We start from the raw sequence: 24,651 nt of genomic DNA on the forward strand, positions 1-24,651 counted from the left end.
AGTAATCCAAACCGTCTGTTCACAAGCCAATGTGAATGGATTTTCTTATCGGGACGAGGATGATTCAAAGAAGAGGTCTGATAATGTATTACAAAGATGTTGCTGATGTTAAACATCAGGATTTCTGTTAGGTTATGGCAAGGAACAGTGACATTCCATCAAGATTTCCTGCTGATGTAAAGCTCATCTCGGGAGATTTTCCACTCCTGTCACCAAACTTGTCTGAAAAGAGTAGGAGCAAAGAATCAGTGTTATTTTTGGAATTGGGAGTTAAAGTGATGATGGTGAGTTGATATAGGTTGTATTGTGATCTCTTGTGACCAGTTTTATACTTTCTCTCCTGTAGATTTGCCAAGTATATTCAGTGGAAAATATATTGGTATATTTGACCCACAAGAAAAGCTGTTTGGAGAACAGGAAGCAGGGTATATATGGTCTCTTGATGACCCAGAGGATAAGAAAGCCCTTGAACACTCCAGAGATCAGTTCAAGCCATTCAGGTGTGCCATGGAGGCAACTGGGACCATAACATGGACTAATGCATTAAAAGAGCAATATTTCAAGGGAACTTTATTTAGGTTTCCATTGAGAACTGAACCTTCAGAAATATTAGACAGCTTGTATGATAAAGCTAAGATTTTTGATCTTTTTGATTCCTTCCAAGCAGATGAAGATATGAGTCTCTTGTTTCTTAGAAATGTTACTTCAGTCTGTGTTAAACATATAGACACCAGCGGAAATATTAAGGTCCTTTTCGAAATAACTGCTTTTCAGCCTGAATATATTCCCTCTTTTAGCCATAACCTCAATGCTGAAAGACAGGAATTGGTCTCCAGTGTTAAATCTTGTACCTACATCAGAGCTATTTCACATCGCATTGCAACAGAAGAACACCACAACCACTGGTTAATAACAAATTGCACAGGCAAAACAGGCGAATGGGCTAATTTAGATGACCTAGGTGAGAGGTTAAGTTATACTCCTTATGTTGGACTGGCTTTTCTGTTGAGTGAAGTAGAAACTACTGAAACTGACACAAGAACAGACTTTGAAGGGCGCCTTAGTTTCTTTCTACCACTCCCAAATAATGAGGCCAACAAGACTGGATTGCCTATCCATATAAATGCCTTTTTTGGACTTTCAGACAATCGAAGGCATATCAAATGGGTTGAATCAGACCAAAGATATGATGAAGCAGCCAAGTGGAATGAGCTACTGATAGAGAAAATCTTTCCATGTGCATACTGCCAGCTTATCCTGGATGCCATTACTCTAGCTCAAATGTCAGTGCTAAAACGTTCATCAGTCTATCGATTGTGGCCAGATCATGAAAAAATGAATCATAAGGAGCGTTGGATTAAGGTTACTAAGGAAACCATCAGACGTTTGCTTGATCACAACGTTCTTTGCTTGGCCGCTTGTGAAGAAAGGTGGATAAGAGCCGACAAAGCTATTTTTTTACAGTGCCATGATCGGCTTGACATAAGACAAGCAATAGAAAATCTTTTGATAAAAGAGGCTCAACCTTTGGTTAAAGTTCCAAGTCATGTATTTAAGATTATATTATTTACATTAGAAAATAAAAGTGACCTAAATGTGGTCACTCCAGCATCTTTACGAAACATACTTAAGCATTGCCATTTGGACACCGTCCCATGTGAACAAAAGTTAAAGCTCCTGGAATATGTCCTAAGTGATGAGCAGTACAGTTCCCTCAACAAACTTCAACTCCTCCCAGTCAGCAGCGGATCCTTTGTTACATTCCAGACCAGTCCATCTGATGAGCCTGTATTTACTGATTCAACAAAATTTCCACGGTAAGCATTTAAAAACAATAACATAAAATAGTTTTGGTCGTATCATTCCAATAGAAAATATCAATACCCTGACAGGAAGTTTAAATAAGAAAATGCAATCCATAATGAAAATGTGGTTTGTTTTCCTGAGCCACTTAGGGAGTTCCCATATTTCTTTCCTATCTTTTTTGCTTGTCTCAACTGAAGTAATATTGGGGCAGTTCAGATGGGTTAGTAAAATGGCTAAAGTCCCTTCCCCTATTGTTCACTGGACTTTCACTGGAAATCCAAGGCTGCTGAGGGAGGTAAGGGTTTTGTGAAAGAAAAATCATGTTTAACCTACTTATTGGAGCTCTTTGAAGTAACATGTGCTGTGGATAAAGGGAAACCAGTGGATGTACTGTACCTAAGTTTCCAAAAAGTGTTTGATAACATGCTACATCAAAGGTTATTGCAGAAAATAAAAGCTCATGGTATAGGTGTAAGATGGATAGAAGATTGATGGGATAACAGAAACCTAGGCCGGAACTTTACTGGCATGCCCACCCTGATTCTGGGGGCAGGCGAGGCTCAGAAAACAGCATTCTCCCTGGCCTCGGGTGGGATCGTACAAATCTCAAGCGGATGTACCAGTAAAATTCTGCCTGTAGAAACTAGAAACAGAGTAGGCCGTTTGGCCTTTTGAGCCTCCTCCCCATCATTATCATGGCTGATTATCAAATTCAAATGGTATGAATGGCCAGTTCAATAGTCTTGTGCAAGACACCATTAATATTGTTCTGTAACATTTCAGTATAATGTAGCATGCCTCGTTTTCTAAATTAACTTAATTTTTCCTGAAGTAAAAAGGTTCCTGAAGTACTTCTCTGATTAGTGTTTATGCATAAGATCAAATTCCTTATAGAATCAGGAGGATTTATGTGAAGGAATAAGTAGCTGCATGTCTTCTTCAATTCCTCTGCATAAATCACTTTTGATTTGAAGAACATGCTCACATAGCCTGGAAATAAATCACAAACTGTTCAATTGTAGCAGAGTTAAAACCTCTTGCAATAACAACATTTTGTGCTCTAAGATTAGTTTGTAAATAAATGTGCTACGCTGTGTGATGATTAACTGTGCTGCCTAAGAAAGTTCCAAATTCAATCCTAGGCCCAAATGTTCCAGTCCTGCCCACCATAGGAATCATCAGGAGTGGGATGGAAAATTTGACGGGAAATAAATTTTGATGGACAAAAAGTCCATTGACTTTAGGCAAGAATTTTCCTCAGGAGTGGATAATACAGTCCCATAGTTTCTGCTAATTTCAGCTCCAACCTTGGGTATAGAGAAATGATCATTTGGGGTTCCTGCTCCTGATCTCCATCCAGGATCTTTTGCTGGGAAGTGTGCATCAGTGACTATCAGCTATGAAAACTATAGGTGTTACAATTGCTGTATATTTAGTACAAGTGTTAAATTATTGAGGTAAAACAGTTTAATATCCATTATCGCTGTAACAAAAACTAAAGATTAGAATATTTTAGTGACTATACATAAAATATTAAGAAGATAGAAACAAACTGTGAAATTGACACTTTTTAAAAATATATATGTAGAATTTTACTTCCAGGTCTTGAGAGAAGCTTCCTGCCTGAGGATCTCAGTGATGTACTGCAGCAACATCTAAAGAAGATCGCTTATAATCGTAAGAAGCTTGTTTCTAGTTTGGGTTTAATTATGAGAATTATGGAAAATGATCTTTGGTAGCACATTGCACCCAAACAGCATTGATTTTTCAGGATTCAATTACAAAAGGGAAAAAAACTGGATCTCTGGAGATGAAATTGATTATCAGTGATGGTCCAAAGTAGACAATAATAGAGAATGATGAGCCTGTTTTACACTCCACTGAAAATCAAAATTGGTGCAAAGTGGGTTGCTAATATTCAATTGCCTATTTCACACGTGTCAAAGACAACTTTCCCACATGTTGCCTTAACGAAAACCTAATTCTGTGGATCTCTACTAATCACGGCAACAGTGTGTTATTTCACAATGTGGGACAAGCTGCTGTGTGAAATTTTCCCATGTATTAATCTCAGCCCATAAGTGAACTATTGAAGTCATTAGGTTACGTTTTAGCTTAATTTGAAGCAATTTTTAAAAGCGGCATCTCGGCCTTTTAGCCAAGAGGCAAATGAGATCAAGCCTCGGAGCAGGTGCAGTGCCTACTCCAAACAGCTTGGATCATGTAGATCAAGCCCAAGACAGGAGGTTAGAGCCCTGTGTTGTCAGCTTGGATCGGGAATGCCTCAACTTACTGAGACTCTGAATTGGACTTGATTTGATTGAATTGGAATAAAAACAGAAAAAAAGGGAAGCACAAGGTGGTATTACTTTAAAAATTCCAAATTTGATGCATGTTAGAGTATTCTAATATAGTATTGCAACACAGGGTCTTTGATCCAGAGTCCTTGTGCCAGCTCTTTGGCAGAGCTAACCAATTTTACCCACTCCCTGCTCTTTCCCCTGTAAATGTTTTTTCTTCAAGTATTTAACCCGAAGAACATTAGCTCCTATAGGTGGAGCAATTCAGCCCCTCAAACCTCCTTGCCCCACTCAATAAGATGATGGCTGACCTGATTGTGACAGTGGCTCCAATTTCCTATCTGCCTCCCTCAGCAGAGTTCCCCCCCCCTTCCATCCCATTCTGGAGAGATCCTGTCCTCCCACCCCGATCATCACCGCTATGGAGCTCTCTTTCCCTCTCTCATTGTCTTAGCTGTACCCCACTCGGGCCATATCCCATTGACACTGCGTCTGGCACAGTTATGGTGCGTGATGGGCACTGCCAGGGTGCCAGGTAAGACAGTACCAGGGTGCTAGGCAGACACTTATACATTCTTTTACATTTCAAATTCAACTGTGGTTTCCTTTGTCAATTTAACAACACCCACTGGCTTAACCGTCTTCTGTCTTCCCAGTGCTTTTTATAAGTCATTAATACTTCAACTTTGTGTGTCCAATGTTATTACAACGAAAACAGTTAAGCTTTCTTGATGAAATGAAAAAGGCTTCTACATCCTTCTCAGCAAACCATGGTGGTAGTTTAATATATTTAAACATATCACCACTAGGACTTTGACTAAGACGGATTGATTCCTCCTCATTTTTGTCTTTGTCTCCAGCATTTTAAATTGATCTCTTTACAGTTCCAGTTTCTGAAGTTCAAAGACTCGTTATGTCTCCCTTTCCTTTGCCAATGCCAGTCTTTCTCTTTCCCGTGCTTCTAGTTCAAGCTGACTTATTTGCAATTGTACTCTATCCATTTCCACTGCTTTAGACTGTGTCTCTGATGAATTTAAATGCTGCATCATCACCGAAAGCTTTCTCTTCCGCCCTCATGCATTTCATTTTTAACCTGAGGAGCATTGTCCTTGCTATCTCCAAAGAGATTCCTTTGCCTTGACCATCTGAGGATTTCCTTTTCCCTCAGTTTCTATCTTTCATGGATATAAATTGAGGTTGCAAACAAACATTAATTTATGAATTAATTCAAAATCATCTGCCATTTCTGCTAACAGTTTCACAGTCCAGGGGACTTTCTTGTACAAACAAAAGTCCATTAGCTCTAATTAACAAATTCCTAGCTGAAAATAAGTTATTAACTTGTTTTCACACCCTTGAGTTACATGTTTCCATAAGAAAAGAATATATTAATTACATTTATATCATCATGCCACCACCTTCTTGAAGGCAGTTAGAGATGGTTAATAAATGGTGGTCTAGCTAACGATGCCCACATCCCATAAAATGAATTTTTGAAAAAATCAGTAATAAACATTCTGATGCAGCTGAGATAGTTCAGCCATAACCCAGTTAGCATGCCTGTAGTCTGAATGCTTATGCCTTCTGCATCATCACTGATATGTGGGCCACTGCCACCCAGCAGTTAACACCTGGTCTGCTGAAGTCCAGATTCAGTGACAGTCACGGGCATTCGGCCTCTGATCTTCAGGTAAATGTTCTCCAAGGCGGCCTTCACTACACACGACAGCACGGAGTCGCTGAGCAGAAACTGATAGCCAAGTTCCGCACACATGAGGATGGCCTCAACCGGGATCTTGGGTTCATGTCACACTATCTGTAACCCCCATGACTTGCCTGGGCTTGCAACATCTCACTTACTGTCCTGTCTGGAGACAATACATATCGCTTTAACCTATGCTTAATCTCCACTCACTTTTAAGAATTGATTACCTGTAAAGACTCGCATTCTAATCAGTATTCTGTAAACTGTGTGTGCATTTATATGCTCTGTTTGTGACCAGAACTCTCCACTCACCTGACGAAGGGGCAAACCCCAAAAGCTAGTGGGTTTACTATCAAATAAACTTGTTGGACTTTAACCTGGTGTTGTGAGACTTCTTACTGCTATTACCGAACAAGCAGATCCATCCCTTTTGACAGTTAGCAAGGGCACACTGGCTGAGCTCTGACACATGATATTTACACTCAACTTCATTCTGACAGGTGCCCACCGTTGACTGGGTTGTGCACAAAGTCTTGAAGTGAAGCATGGGACTGGGTCTCTGCCTGAATGCTGTGTAGTGGCCAAACCGGTGGCCATTCGGTTAAGTTTGTGAGGCAAGGGTAGTGTAGGTTCTTCCCATTCAGGAGGCGATTGAATGAATGCTCAACAATGTGGTGTCCAGCACAAGTCAGTGTGCCATCAAGACGCAGCTCCCGAGGTGATTGGGCAAACGCTATGGAGACACATGCTAGTGTCCAGTCTTCCTTTAATTTTGCAGTGATTTGAGCAAGGAAGAGATGGAACTTGTGGAACTGGCTATCATTTTTCTAGTTCATAGAGAGCAGAGATGATGTTAGTGGGGGTTCCTGGTTCACCTGAGGCACAAGGAGAATCCTGAGAAGGAAGTGATAGCAGGCCACTATGCAGGCAGAGGAGTTACCCCAGAGCGCAGTCATTCAGAGGCATCTTCCTTGATCCAGGGTCTACATTTGCTGCTGACCTTCCTGCAGAGTCACAAAAAACTTTCCCTCAAAAGGAAATTGGTGTCTCACTTCTGCACCCTTTTGCAGGATTTGGGGCCACAAAGACTTGGAGGGCCTCCATTACCTGTGGCCTTGAAAGTCACCACCACTCCCAACTTTAATACAATGGTATCCTTTCAGGGCACCTCACAAGCCTCTGAACATAAGTGCATCCAAAAGACGATGGATGCTCTGTTTATTAGGGCACACAACTACATCTATTTTGATTGGGTCAGGCAAGCCAGCATGCAAGAGCCATGGGATCCGCACAGTTTTCTGGCTTACCACAGATATGGGGTGCTATTGACTGCATTCATATGGCTCTCCGATCCCTGTAGCATCAACGAGTGCAGTTGTGAACTACTGCAAGGGCTTCCACTCCCTGAATGTTCAGCTGCTCTGTGACCACACCGAGCGCACCGTCCGGGTGTGTGCTTGTTTTCCTGGGAGTGTACACATCTCATACATCCTCAGTCATTCTCAGATCCCTGGCATGTTTGAGGGCTGCTTGAGAATGCGGGACACCCACTGAGGACATGGCTGATAGAAACATGGAAGATAGGAGCTGGAAGAGGTGATTCAGCACTTCCAGCCTGCTCCACCATTCATTATGATCATCCAACTCAATAGCCTGATCCTGCCCTTCGCCCGTATTCTTTGCTCCCCTTCACCTCAAGGGGCATATCTAACTCATTCTTGAAAACATTCAATGCTTTGGTCTCTGTGCTAGTGAATTCCATAGGCTGACCACTCTCTGGGCGAAGAAATTGCAGTTGAGACGAGATTCAGTGAGACTTCTGCTGCTACTTGCACTCTGCTGGAGCAAACCATGTGTATGCTGAAGATGAGGTTTAGGTATCTGGACTAGGGTCTGATGGAGCCCTGCAGTACAGTCCGCAGAAGGTATTGTGCATCGTTGTCTTTGCAGCACCCTTCACAGCCTGGCACTTCAAGGAAGAGAGGAACTGCTTGAGGAGGAGACAGAGGAGTGGCACATTTCCTTGGATGAGGAAGATGTCGAGGTGGAAGAGTAAGAGGAGGTCCTGGAGGGAGAGGAGGTCCTGGAGGGAGAGGATGTCAGCCATGAGGCTGTGGCAATGGCCAGATGGGATAGGTGAGCTCCAGACGTTCTCTTTGCCAGCTGTTCATGAAGGCTGATGATGCGAACATCCCATCATTCTCATGTCCTTTTCATGAGCATTGCTCTCCTGCCTTAACTGCTGGCAGTACATGCCCTCAGTAAGGATGCTTGTTTCATGGAGAGGGAGCAGTTGCCCATATACCCAACATTGCAGAAGGTTGCTAATGACTTGCGTAGGGGCAGTGCATAGATTCTCACAGAGCTACTGTGAATGTTTGAGCCCTGTCTATCTGATGGCACCTAGCTTACTGTCAGTGGCCTGGGTCATATTGTGGTGATGTCATCCTTAGTGATATGTGCCTTTGGGGTTCAGTGCCACCCAAGACTGAGGCAAATTAAATATGAGAGTGAGTATGGGGCAACATGTGCAGAGAACACATATTGACAATGACAGGGCTGGGTGACAGTAACCCTGAACATTATGGGAGACCTCCTCATTCCCTCTGAGAAAAAAGCATGACTGATGTGTTCAGTCACTGAGGGGATGCTGCCAATGTGCTGGCAACCTTGCAGAAAGCCCATGGAAGCTCTGGACTGAGCACCCAGAACTTCTGTGGTACAGGAATCCAGTTTTCTAGCTATTACAGGAAGACATTTCAAGAGAACAAGGGTCCTGCTGCATAGTAGCCTCCTTCAATTGTGCACCTAGAGCTTAGGCTTAGGAAGTGGGAAATTAGGCAGGACACTCCTGAAATACCCTGAGTGGATGGTCCTGTGTTGTGCACAAGCTGCTCCTTCTCCTTATGTGTGTCTGGGGGCCCCTGGCTCATTTTTTGGGAGAGAGAGGCAGCTGGAGTGAGCTTGAGAAGCCCTGCCATTCTCTGATATTGGCACTCATGGAACCCCATCACGGAGTGCATATCCTGTAGCAGTGCAGGACAGAACCTTGCACCAAAGCTGTCACAATGGCTGCTGCCGTTGCTATGTTGACCTGGTTGCTTTGGACTGTTGGCACTACCTCATCGGACAGATGACAGTAGAATTTCTCCCATTTTGTCTTTCAGTCCAAGATTGATGTTCCTGACATTGCCTTTGGAGCGCCAGCAACTGAGGCATGACCAAGTCCAGAGGGAAATCATCTGACTGGGTCTCAGCAGATTCCGGCTTCCAGCAATCCAATGAGTTCTAGAACCCTTGGACATTTCTCTATTGATTGGAAAGAGTGAGATGCTCACCAGTTTGTGACTCCAAGGCCTCTCTAAATGAGGGACAACCAAGTTGTGTGTTTTTATGCTGATTGTGGGTATGAGTGAAAGTTATGACAGTTCTTCAGATTCCACATCCGAGAAATCTTTGAGCTAGTCTCGGACGTTCCTTGGAGTAGTCTAGTGGGATGCCTAGGCTACTCCCATGACATGTCCATGAGTGAAGCGAAATTTCATTGGTGCCAGACATGGGACCTTTAGATACAGGAGACATGACTCACATCAGTTTTGTGTGATGGATGATGCTATACTGGATCCCCATTTGATTTATCAGTGCTCACCTTAACCATTGTCATAGGAGCAGTTAACCTCCTCTCTGACCAACTGGTGGACTCTTTCTTCAGTGTTGGTGGGGACTTCAATCTGAGTCATCCCTCCGTCCAATTTCGATCTCTCCCTCTTCTTGTGAGCCAGCTTGTCCTGAATGAAAGTAGATGGAGAGAATGTAAGCAGATGCGTGCCAGGGTGAATGATAAGGACGCCTTGCATGTGTAGATGGTGAGTGGGAGCACTCAGACAATGGGGACACAACCCATAGGGAAGATGTAGGTTTTTGTGGGAGAGTGAATGGTGGTATCCTTTGATCTGGCAGTGAATGAGCTCCCTGTATGTGAGCTGAGAGTGATGAGAAGAGTGACTTAGCCTGGCAGAAAAGAGGAGATTGTTCAACCTTTTCTGGCACTGGGCATCTGTCCTCTGCAGGGCATTGGTGCTGACCACTGTTGCTACTGCTTCCCATGTAGGGTTGATGTCCCTGTTAGCTGGTTTCTTCCCTTGCACTGATACCGAATGTCACATGCCTCCACTACATTCAGTTGTCTTGTGACAGGTGTCACAGGACCTCAGGGCAGCCTTGCAACCTTTCCTTGCCATTGACCAAGGAGAAGTGTGAGGTGAGTGCCTAAGTGGCAGAAGTCTGGCACAAAAACCCACTGTTGCTATCAGTGAGCTAACTGCAGCTTTTCCTGCCTATCATCGGCCTTTGATAAATTTAGGGAAAATTCTGTCCAGTGCCTTTAACATAAGCATCCAAAGGCATTTTATATGTGCATTATAAAACAAAAGTTGATTCCAACGCTCAAGGAGATATTAGGCCAGATGTTCAAAAGCTTGACCAAAAAGGTAGGGTTTGAGGAGGAAAGAAGTATAGAGAGAAGTTTTTGACTTGATTTATTATTGTCACAAGTACAAGTATACACTGAAATGTATTGTTTCTTGCGTGCTATACAGACAAAGCATTATTGTACCTAGAGAAGGAAAGGAAAGGTTGCAGAATGTAGCATTGCAATTGTAGCAAGGGTGAGATGGCAGCAGGGAAGAAGCTTCTTTAGTTGTTTGGTATGTGACTTCTGACCTTTGTATCCTTTTCCCAGCGAAAGAAGGTGGAATAGAGTATGTCTGGGGTGCATGGGGTCCTTAATTATGCTGGCTGCTTTTCAGAGGCAGCAGGAAGTGTTGACAACATCAGTGGATGGGAGGCTGGTTTGAGTGAAGGAGTGGGCTTCGTTCACGACCTTTTGTAGTTTCTTGCGGTCTTGGACAGAGCAGGAGCCATACCAAGCCGTGATACAGAAAGAACGCTTTCTATGGTGTATCTCTAAAAATTGGTGAGTTGTAGCAGACATGCCAAATTTCCTTAGTCTTTTATGAAAGTAGAGGCGTTGTTTGGCTCTCGAAACTATCTTGTTTGTCCATCATCATCGATGAGGACCTCAACACTATTAGTCATTTTGAGGTTGGTTGCAGCGTGTCCAAAGATGACCAATCAGGCCAATTCGGGCATGGAATGTCCTGCCACATATCGGACAGACTTGTGTAGGCACTGTAGTTGTTGCGCTGGTGGCTCTGGACTTGCGCAGCTCACGCTTAAGTTGTGCTTCAGCAATACACCTTGCTTCGTGAGCTTGACAGCCTTTGTGGGTGAGGCAGCGCCAAGTAGGGTGGTTTTGTGCCAGCGTTTCCCAGGTGGTTGTATCAATGTCAAGTGACTTCAGGGAGGCCTTGAGTGTGTCTTTGAAACATTTCTTCTGCCCTCCATGCGAGCGTCTTGCAGCAGAGAGTTCCCCAAAAAGGAGCCGCTTGGATATGCGCTCGTCTGACATTCGGATGACATGACCTGCCCACCAGATCTGCGCTCTCATCAGCAGTGTGTGGACTGATGGTAAACTTGCTCTAGAGAGAACTTCAGTGTCTGGTACTTTGTCTCACCAACGGATGCGTAATATTCTGCGAAGACAAGTCACGTGGAAATGATTGAGCTGTCTTCTATGCCTTCGATACACAGCCCACGTGACACAGGGATACAGGAGGGTCATGAGTACCGCGGCGCTACAGACCTTCAGTTTTGTTGCTGGACTGATTCCTCAATGTTCCCATATACTGGAGCGCAGTCTACCGAAAGCAGAACTTGCCTTTGCTATTCTGCAGTTAACTTCTGTATCAATAGTCACTGCTCTCACCTGTGGCTCCCTGTAGCTGTTTGCATGCAACAGCGGCCACACCGCGGGCAGTGGCCTCGACAAGCCGTGTAAACCAGGTGAGAGTAGCCGACGGGTCTCAACCCTCAGTGAGGTAGAAGATGTCTAAACTATAGCAATAGCATGGAGGGACCAGAATAGGTTGTTGTGATCTTGACATTAAAACTTAAAGCTTTCGATCTTTTCCGCTTCATCCCCATTGATGTGGACAGGGCATGCCCTCCACTATGCTTCCTGAAGTTGATGACTATCTCCTTTGTTTTGCTGACATTGAGGGAGAGATTATTGTTGCTGCACCAGTTCACCAGATTATCTCTTTCCTGTACTCCGTCTCATAATTGTTTGAGATCCGACCCACTACAGTGGTGTCATCAGCAAACTTAAAAATTGAATTGGAGGGGAATTTGGCCACACAGTCATAGTGTATCAGGAGTATATTAGGTGACTGAAAACACAGCCTTGTGGGGCACAGGTGTTGAGGATGATTGCAGAGGAGGTGTTGTTGCTTATTACTACTGTGGGTTAGGAAGCTCAGGATCCAGTCGCAGAGGCAGGAGCTGAGTTGTGAAGTGATACATTCTGGATGGAAGAACAAGGAAAGACTGTCCATATATATCAAAGGGTGCAATTCTTAAAGGGGGTACAGACCTGGGGGTATATGTGCACAATTGTTAAAGCTGGCAAGGCAGGTTGAGAAAATGATTGAAAAGGCATACAAAATTCTGGTCTTTGAAATAGAGGCACACAATACAAAATTAAGGAAGTTCTGATGAGCCTTTATAAAACATTGGTTCAACCGGAACTGGATTTGTATCCAATTTTGGGCACCACACTTTAAGTAAGATGTAAAAGCTTGAGAGAACATGCAGAAAAGATTTTTCAGAATGGTTACAGGAATGAGTGACTTCAAGATTTTGAACACCCATCAAGTCTCCTTTTAACCTTCTGTAAAGAGAACATCGCCTAAGATAGATAGGTGAAGTTGGAGCTGTTCCCTTTAGAGAAGAGAAGGTTGAAAGGAAACTTGAAGAGTGTTCAAAATCTTAAGGGTCTAGACAGGATAGAAATCGTTCTCAATGGCAGTAAAATCAAGAATCAGAGATCACCAAGATCAGGTGAATGGCAAAAGCACCACCAGTGACATGAGGAAAAGCCTTTTTACTCAGTCAGTGGTTCGAATCTGGAATGCACGACCAGAGAATGTAGTGGAGACTGGTTTAATCACGGCTTTCGAAAGAAAATTGGATAAGCATCAAAAAGATTTCAGGGCCGGGGAGTAGGACCAGCTCTCTTGGAGTGTCGGCATGCACATAACAGTTTGAGTGATTACCTCCCATGCTGTAACCATTCAGTAATTCTATGATTCAAAATGGCTGAATGACATTCCAGTGATTTAATTGATCCTTTTTGCCTCATAACAAGATTAACTTTAGAATCTCACTACAACACTAGATTCATATAATGAATCTGAAAATATAAAATATTTCTAATGCAGGTAGCTTAGATTGTTTACTGTAACTAAATGATTTTGATAGCTTAGAAAATCTGTAACTGTTTTTGCATTGGATTATAAATTCTTGTAGCATTGCAGTTTCCAACATTAATTAAACTTAATGAAAATTCTTTCTGTTCTGTTCTTTCAGAATTATTTTCAAATCTCATCTGCTTGGATGTGAATGCTGTAAAACAGCACATTAGGAAAGCACTACCTGATAATTGGACTAAAACACTTGGTCATGTGACATGGGACATCACAAATGCCCAGCACCCTCCGATACACTGGCTTACACAGTTTTGGGATTTTCTGAATAAGAATTGTAAAACTCTAGATAAATTTGAAGGATTGCCACTTATACCACTTGGCTCTCTAAAGGATTCCACAGCCATCCTCCAACTAGCACATTTGTCCAAGAATATAACAACCATATTTCAAATGCAAAATGGTTACAAGTTACCAGATACAATAGGCAGTATAATCACAAGAGCTGGAGGTAGTGTAATTCAAAGTACTGATGACTTTCTAAAGCATCCACAATTAGCTGAGTACGTGTTTGTACCAAACCCAAATAATGTTTTGAAACTGTTTTTGAATCTGGGATGTGATCAAGTAGTCAAAGAGATTGGTTCTATGTCAATTGAAGACAGAAGATCATTGAGAGGTTTTCTTGCTGAAGCATCCATATTTGATACTGATGAGACAATTATGTTATTCAAGTTGCCAATCTTCCAACAAATGGCGTCAATTAGACCTACAGATGAAGGACTTATTACAGCTGGAACATATGGAGCTGTGAGTAATGATGTTTACCCTGAGATCCCAGATGACATGCCTTTACCAGAAACTGTACTGAAGTGTGTTGATGAGAAGGACAGGAAACTCATGTTGATGAAGGGAAAATTGCTGACTGCAGCAGACGTTGCATTGCTCATGTTGAGAGGAGTGGACGCCCAAAAATATGAGCCTGAACAGATCGAAAAGGTAATGCTCTGGATTCTAAAAAATAGTGAGATACTTTTTAAACAAAAAACAGAGATATTGAACAAGTGCAAAACTCTAAAGTTTTTAACATCAAAAGACAAAGTTGTGCAGGCTTCTGCCTTATTTGATCCAAACAATATGACATTTCAGCATCTCTTTCAGCCAGAGTTTCAGCACTTCTTTCCCCCTCCACTTTATTGTAAGGATGAGAAAGTTTTGCTGGCATTGCAAGTGCTTGGGCTAAAATCAAAAGAAGATAGTATTTCACCAGATGACCTTTTAACGGTGGCACGATTGATAGACAGACAACACAGTCAGGCTAGCGATATTGAAAATATTTGTAAAAAAGCTGAAGCTTTAATTAAAGTATGCAATACAACCTCACTCTTGGCCATTTGTTCTTATCAAACTGTGGAACATTTATTGTCTTTACATTGGGTGCCCTGTAACAGTCTTCCAAAAATATCAGCAGAGAGCAAAAGAAATATTGATTTCCATACGCCTGAAAATGTAAGAGATTCAAAGTTTGCCAACATTATTGGGTTAATAATGCCACTTACTGACAAGTTTACTGAGAAAGCAAGCAAAATCCTAGGACTACTAAACCTTCCACCACCTAAAAAAGTGATTGAAAATCTTCTAGTTATAATTGACCAAGTATGCACCAATAGTAACTCACAGTACAACTTCCTGACAGATTTGCAAAATATCTATGAATATATGCAGAAGCATCTCAGTCAATTTAAGGTCCTCTTACTGGCCTTAGAACAGCCATGGGTGTGGAATGGAACCGTGTTTGCGTACCCTCGGCAAATTGTATTCTCCTATCCTGAAAATTTAGATCTCAGCTGCTATGTAAAGAGAGTCCCACAGGAAATAGTACCATACAAAGAGTTACTAACTGAGTGTGGAGTCAAAGCAGGCTACAGCAGTGATGAAATTATTCAAATCCTATATTGCATCAAAGATAATACGGTTAAACTGAACTCTGGCTATGGTAGCCCAAGTGAATTGAAGACTGTCATTTCAATACTTGATTGGATGCGCAGAAATAATCTCTCATTTAATAATGATCTTCCCATTCCCGTGTGGAAAGGCACACATGGTGGATTCTGCTTGAAACCATGCTCCAAGGCTGTTTTCTGTGATATAGACAAGAGAATACTGGCGGATATTAACAAAAATGAAAACATTTATATTGTTCATAAAGAAGTAAGTCTTGCAATAGTTGAATGGTTGAATGTACCTCCCTTGAGTAGCAAAGTTCTGAATACTGATTTAATTGGAATAGAACAATATGGACAAGTGGAACCTATTGTACTGAGAATTAAGAACATTTTGAAAGAATATGATCAAGAACATGATCTCTTTAAAGAGTTGCTTCAAAATGCTGAAGATGCTGGATCAACAATTTGCAGTTTCCTTGTGGACATGAGACAAAATAAGGATACACCTGAAAGTCTTATTGATCCTGGCATGGCCTCATGCCATGGACCGGCACTTTGGTCATACAACAATGAGTGTTTTACTGATGACGATTTTCACAATATAACACGAATTGGAACAGGATCCAAGGAAAACCAGATTGATAAAATTGGTAAATTTGGACTTGGATTTAATTCTGTTTATCACATAACTGATGTCCCATCAATCCTCAGTGGAAAATACTTGCTTATTTTTGATCCAAATGTTACTCATCTTAAGAAACATATCCATTCTGTAAGTAACCCTGGAATTAAACTTAACCTTTATGAGCATAAACAATTAATTCAAAGATTTCCTGGACAATTTAATCCTTACAATGGAATATTTGGATGTAATTTTAAAATTGGCACTGGAGAAAATTTTTACTATGATGGAACTCTCATTAAGTTACCCTTCAGGACACCAGAGGAGGCTGTAGTATCAGGGCTTTCTAACAAGTACTATAACCAGAAACACATTATGTCCTTGGTGGATAGTTTCAAGCAAATGTCAAAAGATCTTGTTATATTCCTAAAGAATGTGAGAAAGGTTTCACTGAAATTTATCAGCGAACATTCGGTTCATGAAAACCAGATAATTTCTGTTTTCAAAATGGAAAGACAAGTCCTGAATTTAATTGAGATGGCAGATAATTTCCCAATCAAAAAAATGCAACAAAATGCTGTCAACATGTTGGAAAGCACAAATAAATTCTCTAAAAAAATTAGAAGTTTCAGCACCTCAACTATTATACAATTTACAGAAGAAACTATAGATAATCCCAATCATATAAAATATTGGCTGGTTCATTCATGTTTTGGGATGGCAAAAGCCTTGCAGATTGCTTGCAGTAAAACGACATATACTTATTTAGCCCCCCCTCTTGGAAGTGTAGCCATACCCCTCAAAAAGAAGAAAGAGACCGGACATTGGATGCCAAACACTGAAGCCCATGTGGGACAGGTATTTTGTTTTCTACCTCTTTCTATTCAGTGTGGTCTTCCTGTTCATATAAATGGATCTTTTGCAGTCACCTCAAACAGGAAGAATCTTTGGAGCTCTGGGCCAAAGGGAGATTGGAATCATGCCCTTTTGGAAGATGCAGTGTCTACAGCTTATGTCACATCGATTTCACTCATGCAGCAAATGTCGCAGAAGGGAGAATTTGAAAATTATGACTATTACACTTTTTGGCCTAATGTGAAAAGTGTAGATAATCAATTTAGAGTAATAGTGGAAAGTTTCTACAAAGCAGTTGCATATGGAATCAATGGTGTTACAATCAAAGCATTCAGCAATGGAAAAGACTGGTGCCCAATCAATCAGGCTCGTTTTTTAGATTCACTAATTCTTAAAAACAAAAGAGTTGGAGAGTCTGCAGTTACTGAATTTACCAAATTTCTTTCAAAACCCTTTATATCAGCTCACTTGCCAGAATGGGTTAAACAAAGCTTCATTGCCAGTGGGTGTGGGCATTCCATTGAGCAAAACACATATAATTGGGAATTGTTTTACAAGGAAATTGTATTTCAGAACATAAATGTTCTCAATCCCAAAACTAGGAATGATTTTATTCTTTATGCAATTGATATGAGAGATTCATCTATTGATGAAATGTTGAGGATAAAACCATGCATGCCAGCTAGTGGGAAGGAAAACCTCCAATATATCAAAAACCTTGTCCATCCAGATGGCAAGATAGCTTGTCTTTATGATGAAGAAGATGGACGGTTTCTCGTCGGAACTTCAGAAGATTTTCTTCACCCTGAGAGATTGCTAAGGCTAGAAATGTTGGGAATGACAAAAGACAAAATTGCTTTTCCTGAATTACTTGAAAGAGCAGGGACAATTAAACAAATATGGGACCTTGATAGGAACAAAGCATATCAAAGAGTTCGTCATATCTTGGATTTGCTTAAAGACCTAATTCAACTCAGTGATGACGACCAACAAAACTTGCACAATGTGCCATTTCTTCCTGCTTTTCTTCCACATTGTCAGGAAAAGAATGGTTCTGTAGATACAATTGTTTTGACAAAAGCAAAAGATTTGTACAGTTGCAAATGCCAATCACTAGTGAATATGACAGAAATGGTTTTAGACAAAGAACTGCTAAAAGGAACCAAGCTATCTATAGAAGCAGTTTACTTTCTAGGTTTGAACAGACAACCACCTGTTGGGACAGTGTTGGAACAACTGAAACATACGTATGCATGTAGTAATCTAACGATTAATGATCTGAAAAGAATAACTAAAGAATGTTACATCTATTTGACTAAGCAATTAAAGGGAGATCCAGAAGTGAAAAAAGAAATATTTAATGCTGCTCAAGAATTTCCCTTTATCTTAGTTCATGGACAGTTTGTGCCTGTCAAACTGGTTGCTCGTAAGGTTTCATTTGATGCTGTTCCATACCTTTATGAACTTCCCAAAGAATATGTAGAATGTGAGGAGCTGTGGAAGTGCCTAGAGATTAAGGAGCAATTTAAGCTGCAAGATTATGCCTCTGTGTTGAAAAGAATGTCAGAAAAATACCATGGATCAAGGCTCTCTGATAGCGATCTTGCTGTGTGTCTCAGAATTGTAACAACTGGATTCATTGAAGCACCAGAACAGGAAGACATCTTGCAGAGTGTCCTCCTACCCAATCAACACTGTATCCTCCAATCTGCTCAAACATTACAATACAATGACACACCGTGGCTTGTAGTAGGAGATGATGTAAATCTCTGCCATAATCAGATTGCTAGAGAAACAGCTGTCCGCTTTCGTGTTCAAACAACAAAACACAGAGCCATGAAAAATCTACAGGTCAAAGATATGTCTGTATGGGCACAGGAATTTGGCCAGCAGGAAAAACTGACAGTACGTTTAAAAAATATCATCAAAGCTTATCCATCCAAGAAAGATATACTAAAGGAGTTGATTCAGAATGCAGATGATGCCGAAGCCTCAGAAATTCATTTTATTTGGGATCCCAGAAAACATGGCAACACAAAGACCTTTGGCGAGGAATGGAATACCCTTCAAGGACCTGCACTGTGTGTTTATAACAACAAGAGGTTTACAGACAAAGATATTGAAGGAATACAACAACTTGGAGAAGGTGGCAAGCGCAACAGTCCAGAGAAAACTGGAAAATACGGTCTTGGTTTTAATTCAGTGTATCATTTGACAGATTGTCCCTCTTTTATGTCAGGTGACAGTATGTTGTGTATCTTTGACCCTCATTTGGCTGTGCTTGCCACAGCAAAACCACATTCTCCAGGTGGTATGTTTATAGTCAACCAGAAGTTTAAAAACACATTTGAGGATATTTATACTACCTTTCTTCCATCCTTGTTTGATCTTGAACTGGGTACCATGTTCCGTTTGCCACTGAGAACAGCAGAAATGGCAGAAAAATCAGATATCTCAAAACAGGCAGTCACTAAGGATGTAATTTTGGAATTGCTAGAGCTGTTGAAAGAAGATTCTGATAGTCTCCTTTTGTTTTTGAATAACATCAAGAAAATTAGTTTTCATAAAATAGACAAAAAATCAAACGAATTGCAGGAAATCTTTACTGCAGTAGTAGAAATGTCTGAGGAAAGCTCCAGGGAAGAAGAACATTTAAAGCATTATATCCGACAGTATTCAAGTTCTACAGCGGCAGTACCCAAAATTGAATCTCATCAAGTCATTTATGAAATCGAGATTCGATCTTCTATCAAACAACCAACCAAATGGATTTTGGCAAATAAGGTGGGAGTTGATAGTGCAGCTGCAATTGAGTCAGTGCAGAACTTTTGTTCTAACTTGGGTCAAGTGCTTTTGCCCCGGAGTTCTGTTGCAGCTTGTATTAACTGCAACAACTTTCAAGGTAAAGTCTTTTGCTTCTTGCCTCTGCCAATAGAGACTAGTCTCCCTGTACATATCAATGGAAACTTTGCTGTTGACTTTGCCAGGCGAGACCTTTGGAAACAGGATGGACAAAGTGGAAAGATGAAATGGAACAACTTTTTAAAATTACACCTGATTGCCCCTTTATATGCAGATTTACTTGATTACATTCGGAAACGTTTTTCTGGCAGCAAAGTTGATCCTCTAAAATTTAATAATTTGGATGTATGTAGAAAAAGTATTGAACCTCATTACCTATGGTTCTTCCCTCATGTTTCTGAAGAAGTACCACAGGAATGGCAATTAATGATAAGTCAAGTTTATAGATACATATGTCACAAAGGTCTTTATCTGATCCCTGTAGTCAGACATGAGAGTAATCAACTTCATTGTGAAAAGAAGATCATTACTATTACTTGGTCCAGTTTGACTAAAGAAAAGAAAGCTGAAGTTCCTCATTTTGTAATTGTCCACACACCTGAAAAACTGATCGAAATCTTAGAAGACATTGGCATGAATTTAGTACTCCAGTCTGACTATACAGCTAAAATTTTGAAAGGTTTAGAAAGAGCTTGTATGGATGCCTTTGTTTTAAACCCAGGCACAGTCAGAAAGTTTCTTCAGAACCATCCACTGAACAATCCAGAGCTAACAAAGACTATCCATCCTTTACTACTCAGTGAATCCTTGATTAGAGATGGCATCAGATGCATGGCACTTTTGGACTACTGTCTCTCTGATGTCAAGGAAGGAAATTATAATTGTATAAATAGCTTACCTCTATTGGTAACACAAGATAACATGTTGGGCAAATTTAGAAGGACTTGTCCCAAATATATTTCTAAATTTCATGATTTATTTCCAGAATCCCAGGTGTGTTTTGCAAATTATGATATCCACAAGAAATATAAAGATTTCTTAATTGCAGCTGGCTTTTTGGAAGACTTCACAATTTCAAGGGCTGAGCAATTCATTCGAATCAAACTTGGGCATAAATTTCAGATTAACTCCACTGATCCGCACCAGTGGCTGAAGTGGACTGAAAATGAGCAGTTCGTAGAATGGCTGAAGAAACTTTGGAAGTATTTTGAGGGTCAGATGAGGTATGATGATGATAAAGAGAACACAATTGATAAATTAAAGTTATTATTCTCAGATCTTGCAATCTTACCTGTGTTATGTCCAAGTTATAATGATGATCAGCATCTCCTTGCACCTCTTGGATCGTTAAGTAGCATTATCTGTGAAATGACCCAAACTAGTGTAGCACGAATTCTGCTAAAGCTGGGGTTTGCTAAAATTGCTGTGGATTACTTTTCGTTGAAGATAATGTTTAATTTTATTAGACCTAATTCACTGAAGACTGATGACAAAAACTCCATTCTGCAACATCTGCGTCTGACAAAATTAAACTGGAATAATTTAAATGAGTGGGAAATGGAAACCATTTTAAGATTCCTTCATTCTGGAATGGAAGCAAGTGATGATAAGCATAAGTATCAGGAACAGCTGAAAACACTCCCACTTTTTGAAACAATGGAAGAGACTTTTGAAAGTATTGAAATGTACAATGTGATTTATATTCTAAATACACAATTCAGTGACACATTTCCACAGTTGTATAAATTAGACACTTCGTGTATGTTTTTAAAAAAAACAAGGATTAACATTGAGGTGTCGGAAGATTTGGGGATTCAAGTTATTGATGATCTGCAGTTCTTCATGGATTACATCGTTCCTAACATTGAACAAATATTTAATGATCAAAAGCTGGATGTCATGCGCCTGTTGTACAATATAATCTGTTGTTATATCACTGCTTATGAAATGAAGAAAGAACAAATTGTATCTAGCCTCAAAAATGTAAAACTGATCAAGGCCAAGGATGGGATATTTCAGAAGATTTCTTATTTCTATGAAAACAGTGAACAGTTATTTAAAATCATGATTCCGACAGAAAATTTTGTTCCTGAGAACTTTTTTAAAGATATGGGATGCCACTTTGATGATTTGAATTTGAACAAGTTGTTGAAGGATCTGGGATTAAAGTGCTCTGTATCTTCAGATGATTTTGTTGCTTTTGCTTCACAAGTTTCTGAAGAAGTGAAACTGCGTGTTCCTTTGAAAGAACTAATTGAGAAAAGTGATGCTTTAGTCACATACTTGTGTAGCATAGATGAAGAAAACCTTCACAAGAACTTTTATGAAAAAGTAGCAAATATTAAATTCATTTATCCACATAAAGTTCGGGAGAGTTTGCGTAGCTTGCATTCTCCTTATGCAGAAGGAAGGAATTTTATTGCTTTAAAAGATTCATTGGTGAAGCAAAGGGATGAAGATGAAGAGCTGGTTTGGACTTCTATGCCTATTCTACCAATCAAATGTAGCCAGTCAAGAAGTAATATAAACAAATTTAAAGCTGCTGGGGCCATCTACAGTCCGCCAGAAAATGTAGTCATAGCAAACCTGAGGAAAGTTTGCTTAGCACCCTGCAAAAACCATAATGTTTTAAAAACCAGATCAAAAGTGCTTCAGACTGCTTATGGCTTTCTTCAAAAGCATTCATTTGATGTCCAGACCCTGACAGATCTTCCAATTGTTCTTGTGGAAGAGGATTCTAAGCTAGTAAAAATCAATCAAGTGGTGTTCTCTTTACAAAATTATCTCGAGTTTCATCCATATTTATATCGGCTCCCGCCTCTCCTAGCTCCATATCGTGAGTTTTTCCAGAAGTTGAATGTTGCTTTGGAGCCATCTGCTTCCCACCTCACCCAAGTGCTTAGATCACTTTATGAAGATTGCAGCAAAGTAATTAGTTTAAATCAGAACCAAATGACAACCGTGAAACGAACTCTTTATAACCTATTTACACTTCTGGAATCCAAGGTAGAAGAACGAGTACTTGAAAAACTAAAGCCATTATATCTTCCAGCAAGTGATGGCATTCTGTACGCTTCAGACACTTTATGTTTTAATGACAGGATTACTACAGGTTCCCGAAGAGATGCCAATGCTTTAAAAGGAAAGTTTAATTTTCTTCTAGATCTGGGTGAATGTTATCTAAATCCTGACCCTTACAAGCAAATAAATCTTTTACAATTTCTACCCGAAGAAATTCGACCCAAAATGCTTTCACAATTAACAGAGGAAATACTTAATGAATCTGTTCTACGCTTATGTCCTTATGGAGATAATTGCATTTTCAGAAATGATTTTCACAAGCTTCTTCTGTCCTCTAGTTTTAGAGTTGGGTTAGTGAGTTTGTTAAAGGGTCAGTGCAATGGAGAGTTGCCTGTGAGTGACATTGAGCGTAGCTGTGAAAATGTCTTTTCCAAAATGCAAATTATTTGTTGTGAGAAGCTGGAAACAATCCTTTGCTTAGGTATAAAACAGCTGAGTAACACAAGCATTGGGAAACACGTGTACACTAAAATGAACAACATGGGAGGTGGTGTGGTTTACCTGGAACACAGAGATAATGTACCATTCAGCATGAAAACCGTCATAATACATTCTTTAGCAACAGAGATTAATTTACTCTTGAAGAATGCCTTAAACAAAGATTCACTATTAATCCTGGTGTTGATGCTCAGCTGTGAAAATCCACAAGACATCCAGAACGTATTAGAAGGGAAAGGCATTCACACTAGTAACTCCAAAATTGAGGCTTCCCTGGAGCTGCCTAATCCTGGAGAACTAATTCCTGAAGAACTGATTCACACACTGGAAATGGATATTATGCATAATTTCAGAGTTGGTGAATATGTGGGTTATAAAGGCCCCTCTTCCAATGACTATCTGTATGCCATTTTTATTGAACGATTAAGCACAGACGTATTTATTAAAGATATTAGGATGCAAAAATATAAAATAAAAATAGGTCCAGATTCATTCATTGTAGTCAACCACCTTGATCTCTATAAATTCTCTCAAGCAAAAGTACCCGAGGAAGTATGTCAGAATCTTGTTGTATTGGATATAGCAAAAGACAAACCACAAACAGTCAGCCAGAAATATGAATCTTTTGACAACATTAAAAAAGAAATTCAGGAATACCTGAAAGAAATAAGAAATCTCCCAAAGGATGAGAGGCAGAAGGCAATTCGCCGCCTTTACCTCAAGTGGCACCCAGACAAAAATCCAAACAACATTGAAGTGACGACCAAACTGTGTCACTTTATTCAAGAAAAGGTAAAGCAGCTGGATATAATCCAAGCTGAGAATGGGAGCAGCTCAACATCTTACAAAAGTTCCTTTTCTGGTAAAGAAGAAGATTTTTCTTCTTTTTTTAACCAGTGGAACAGAGAAGCATCAAGGCATAAGCAGAGTCAATCACAGCAGAAACAAAATCCGTCGGCTAATGAATTCTGGTCATTCCCAAAGAAAAGTCAGTCCAATCCAGACGAGGCTCAAAGATGGTTTAGACAAGCAAAATGTGACCTTAAAGCAGCATCCAATGACCTGAGGTCCACTGGTCTAGACTGTACTGCCACTGAATGGCTTTATTTTAAAATCCATCAAGCAGTAGAAAAGGCTTTAATAGCTGCAGAATACATAAAGAGTGGAAAATGGGGAAGTGACCACAGCATTTCTTTCCTTGCTAGCCAGGTATCCAGACACAGCACAAAGCTATCAAACCTGGAGAACATAGTGAACAAACTTAAAGAGCATGGGGTAGACAGCAAGAAGACCCAGTATCCCAACTACCACTCACAGCCTCATGTCCCAAATGACCAGTTCAAGACAAGGCATGAACATGAGGTTCTGGATTTAGCACAAACAGTATTGGACACTATTGAAGAATACATCTTGAGCAACTCCTAGAACCAATCACATGTTCAGTGATCAATACTGTTTCAATGTAATCTAAAAAATCAATATCTGACTTTCGACTAGAAATACTGTTTGTTCAGAGCAATTGCCGGATAGACCAAAATGTGTTTAATGTGGTTAAGTACATTAAATCTGTTAGCCACAAGTACTGGTATGTTATGAACGGTTCTTTAACATTGTCCCTGCAAGTTTTTAATATCGAGATGCTGAGCAGTCAAACAATTTACTGACTTAGAATGCTGACAAATAGTTAATAATTTCACTGTAATTCAGTTTCTCATATGTACATATCTAATAATGAATCTAATGTCAAATAAATGTTTCTGTTCAGTGAATA

At 40.3% G+C, this 24,651-nt stretch overlaps 1 protein-coding gene across 9 annotated transcripts in view; it reads left to right on the plus strand.

The window, feature by feature from the left end:
* Nucleotides 1–24,651, plus strand: part of sacs2 (sacsin molecular chaperone 2) — a 122,839-nt gene extending 98,188 nt beyond the window's left edge. For 8 of the 9 annotated variants that reach the window (XM_080183216.1, XM_080183218.1, XM_080183215.1 and 5 more), the window contains 3 exons: nt 347–1,817; nt 3,395–3,483; nt 13,300–24,651. In XM_080183216.1, coding sequence (XP_080039342.1) covers nt 347–1,817; nt 3,395–3,483; nt 13,300–24,305 — 12,566 coding nt within the window. In that variant the 3' untranslated portion in view covers nt 24,306–24,651. Of the gene's footprint in view, nt 1–346; nt 1,818–3,394; nt 3,484–13,299 lie in introns of those variants that run through there. The other variant, XM_080183222.1, reaches the window with a different exon arrangement.

Source organism: Carcharhinus amblyrhynchos, unplaced genomic scaffold (genome assembly GCF_965287045.1).
Source record: "Carcharhinus amblyrhynchos unplaced genomic scaffold, sCarAmb.v2.hapA chromosome_186, whole genome shotgun sequence".
In the NCBI taxonomy this organism is placed as follows: Eukaryota; Metazoa; Chordata; class Chondrichthyes; order Carcharhiniformes; family Carcharhinidae; genus Carcharhinus; species Carcharhinus amblyrhynchos.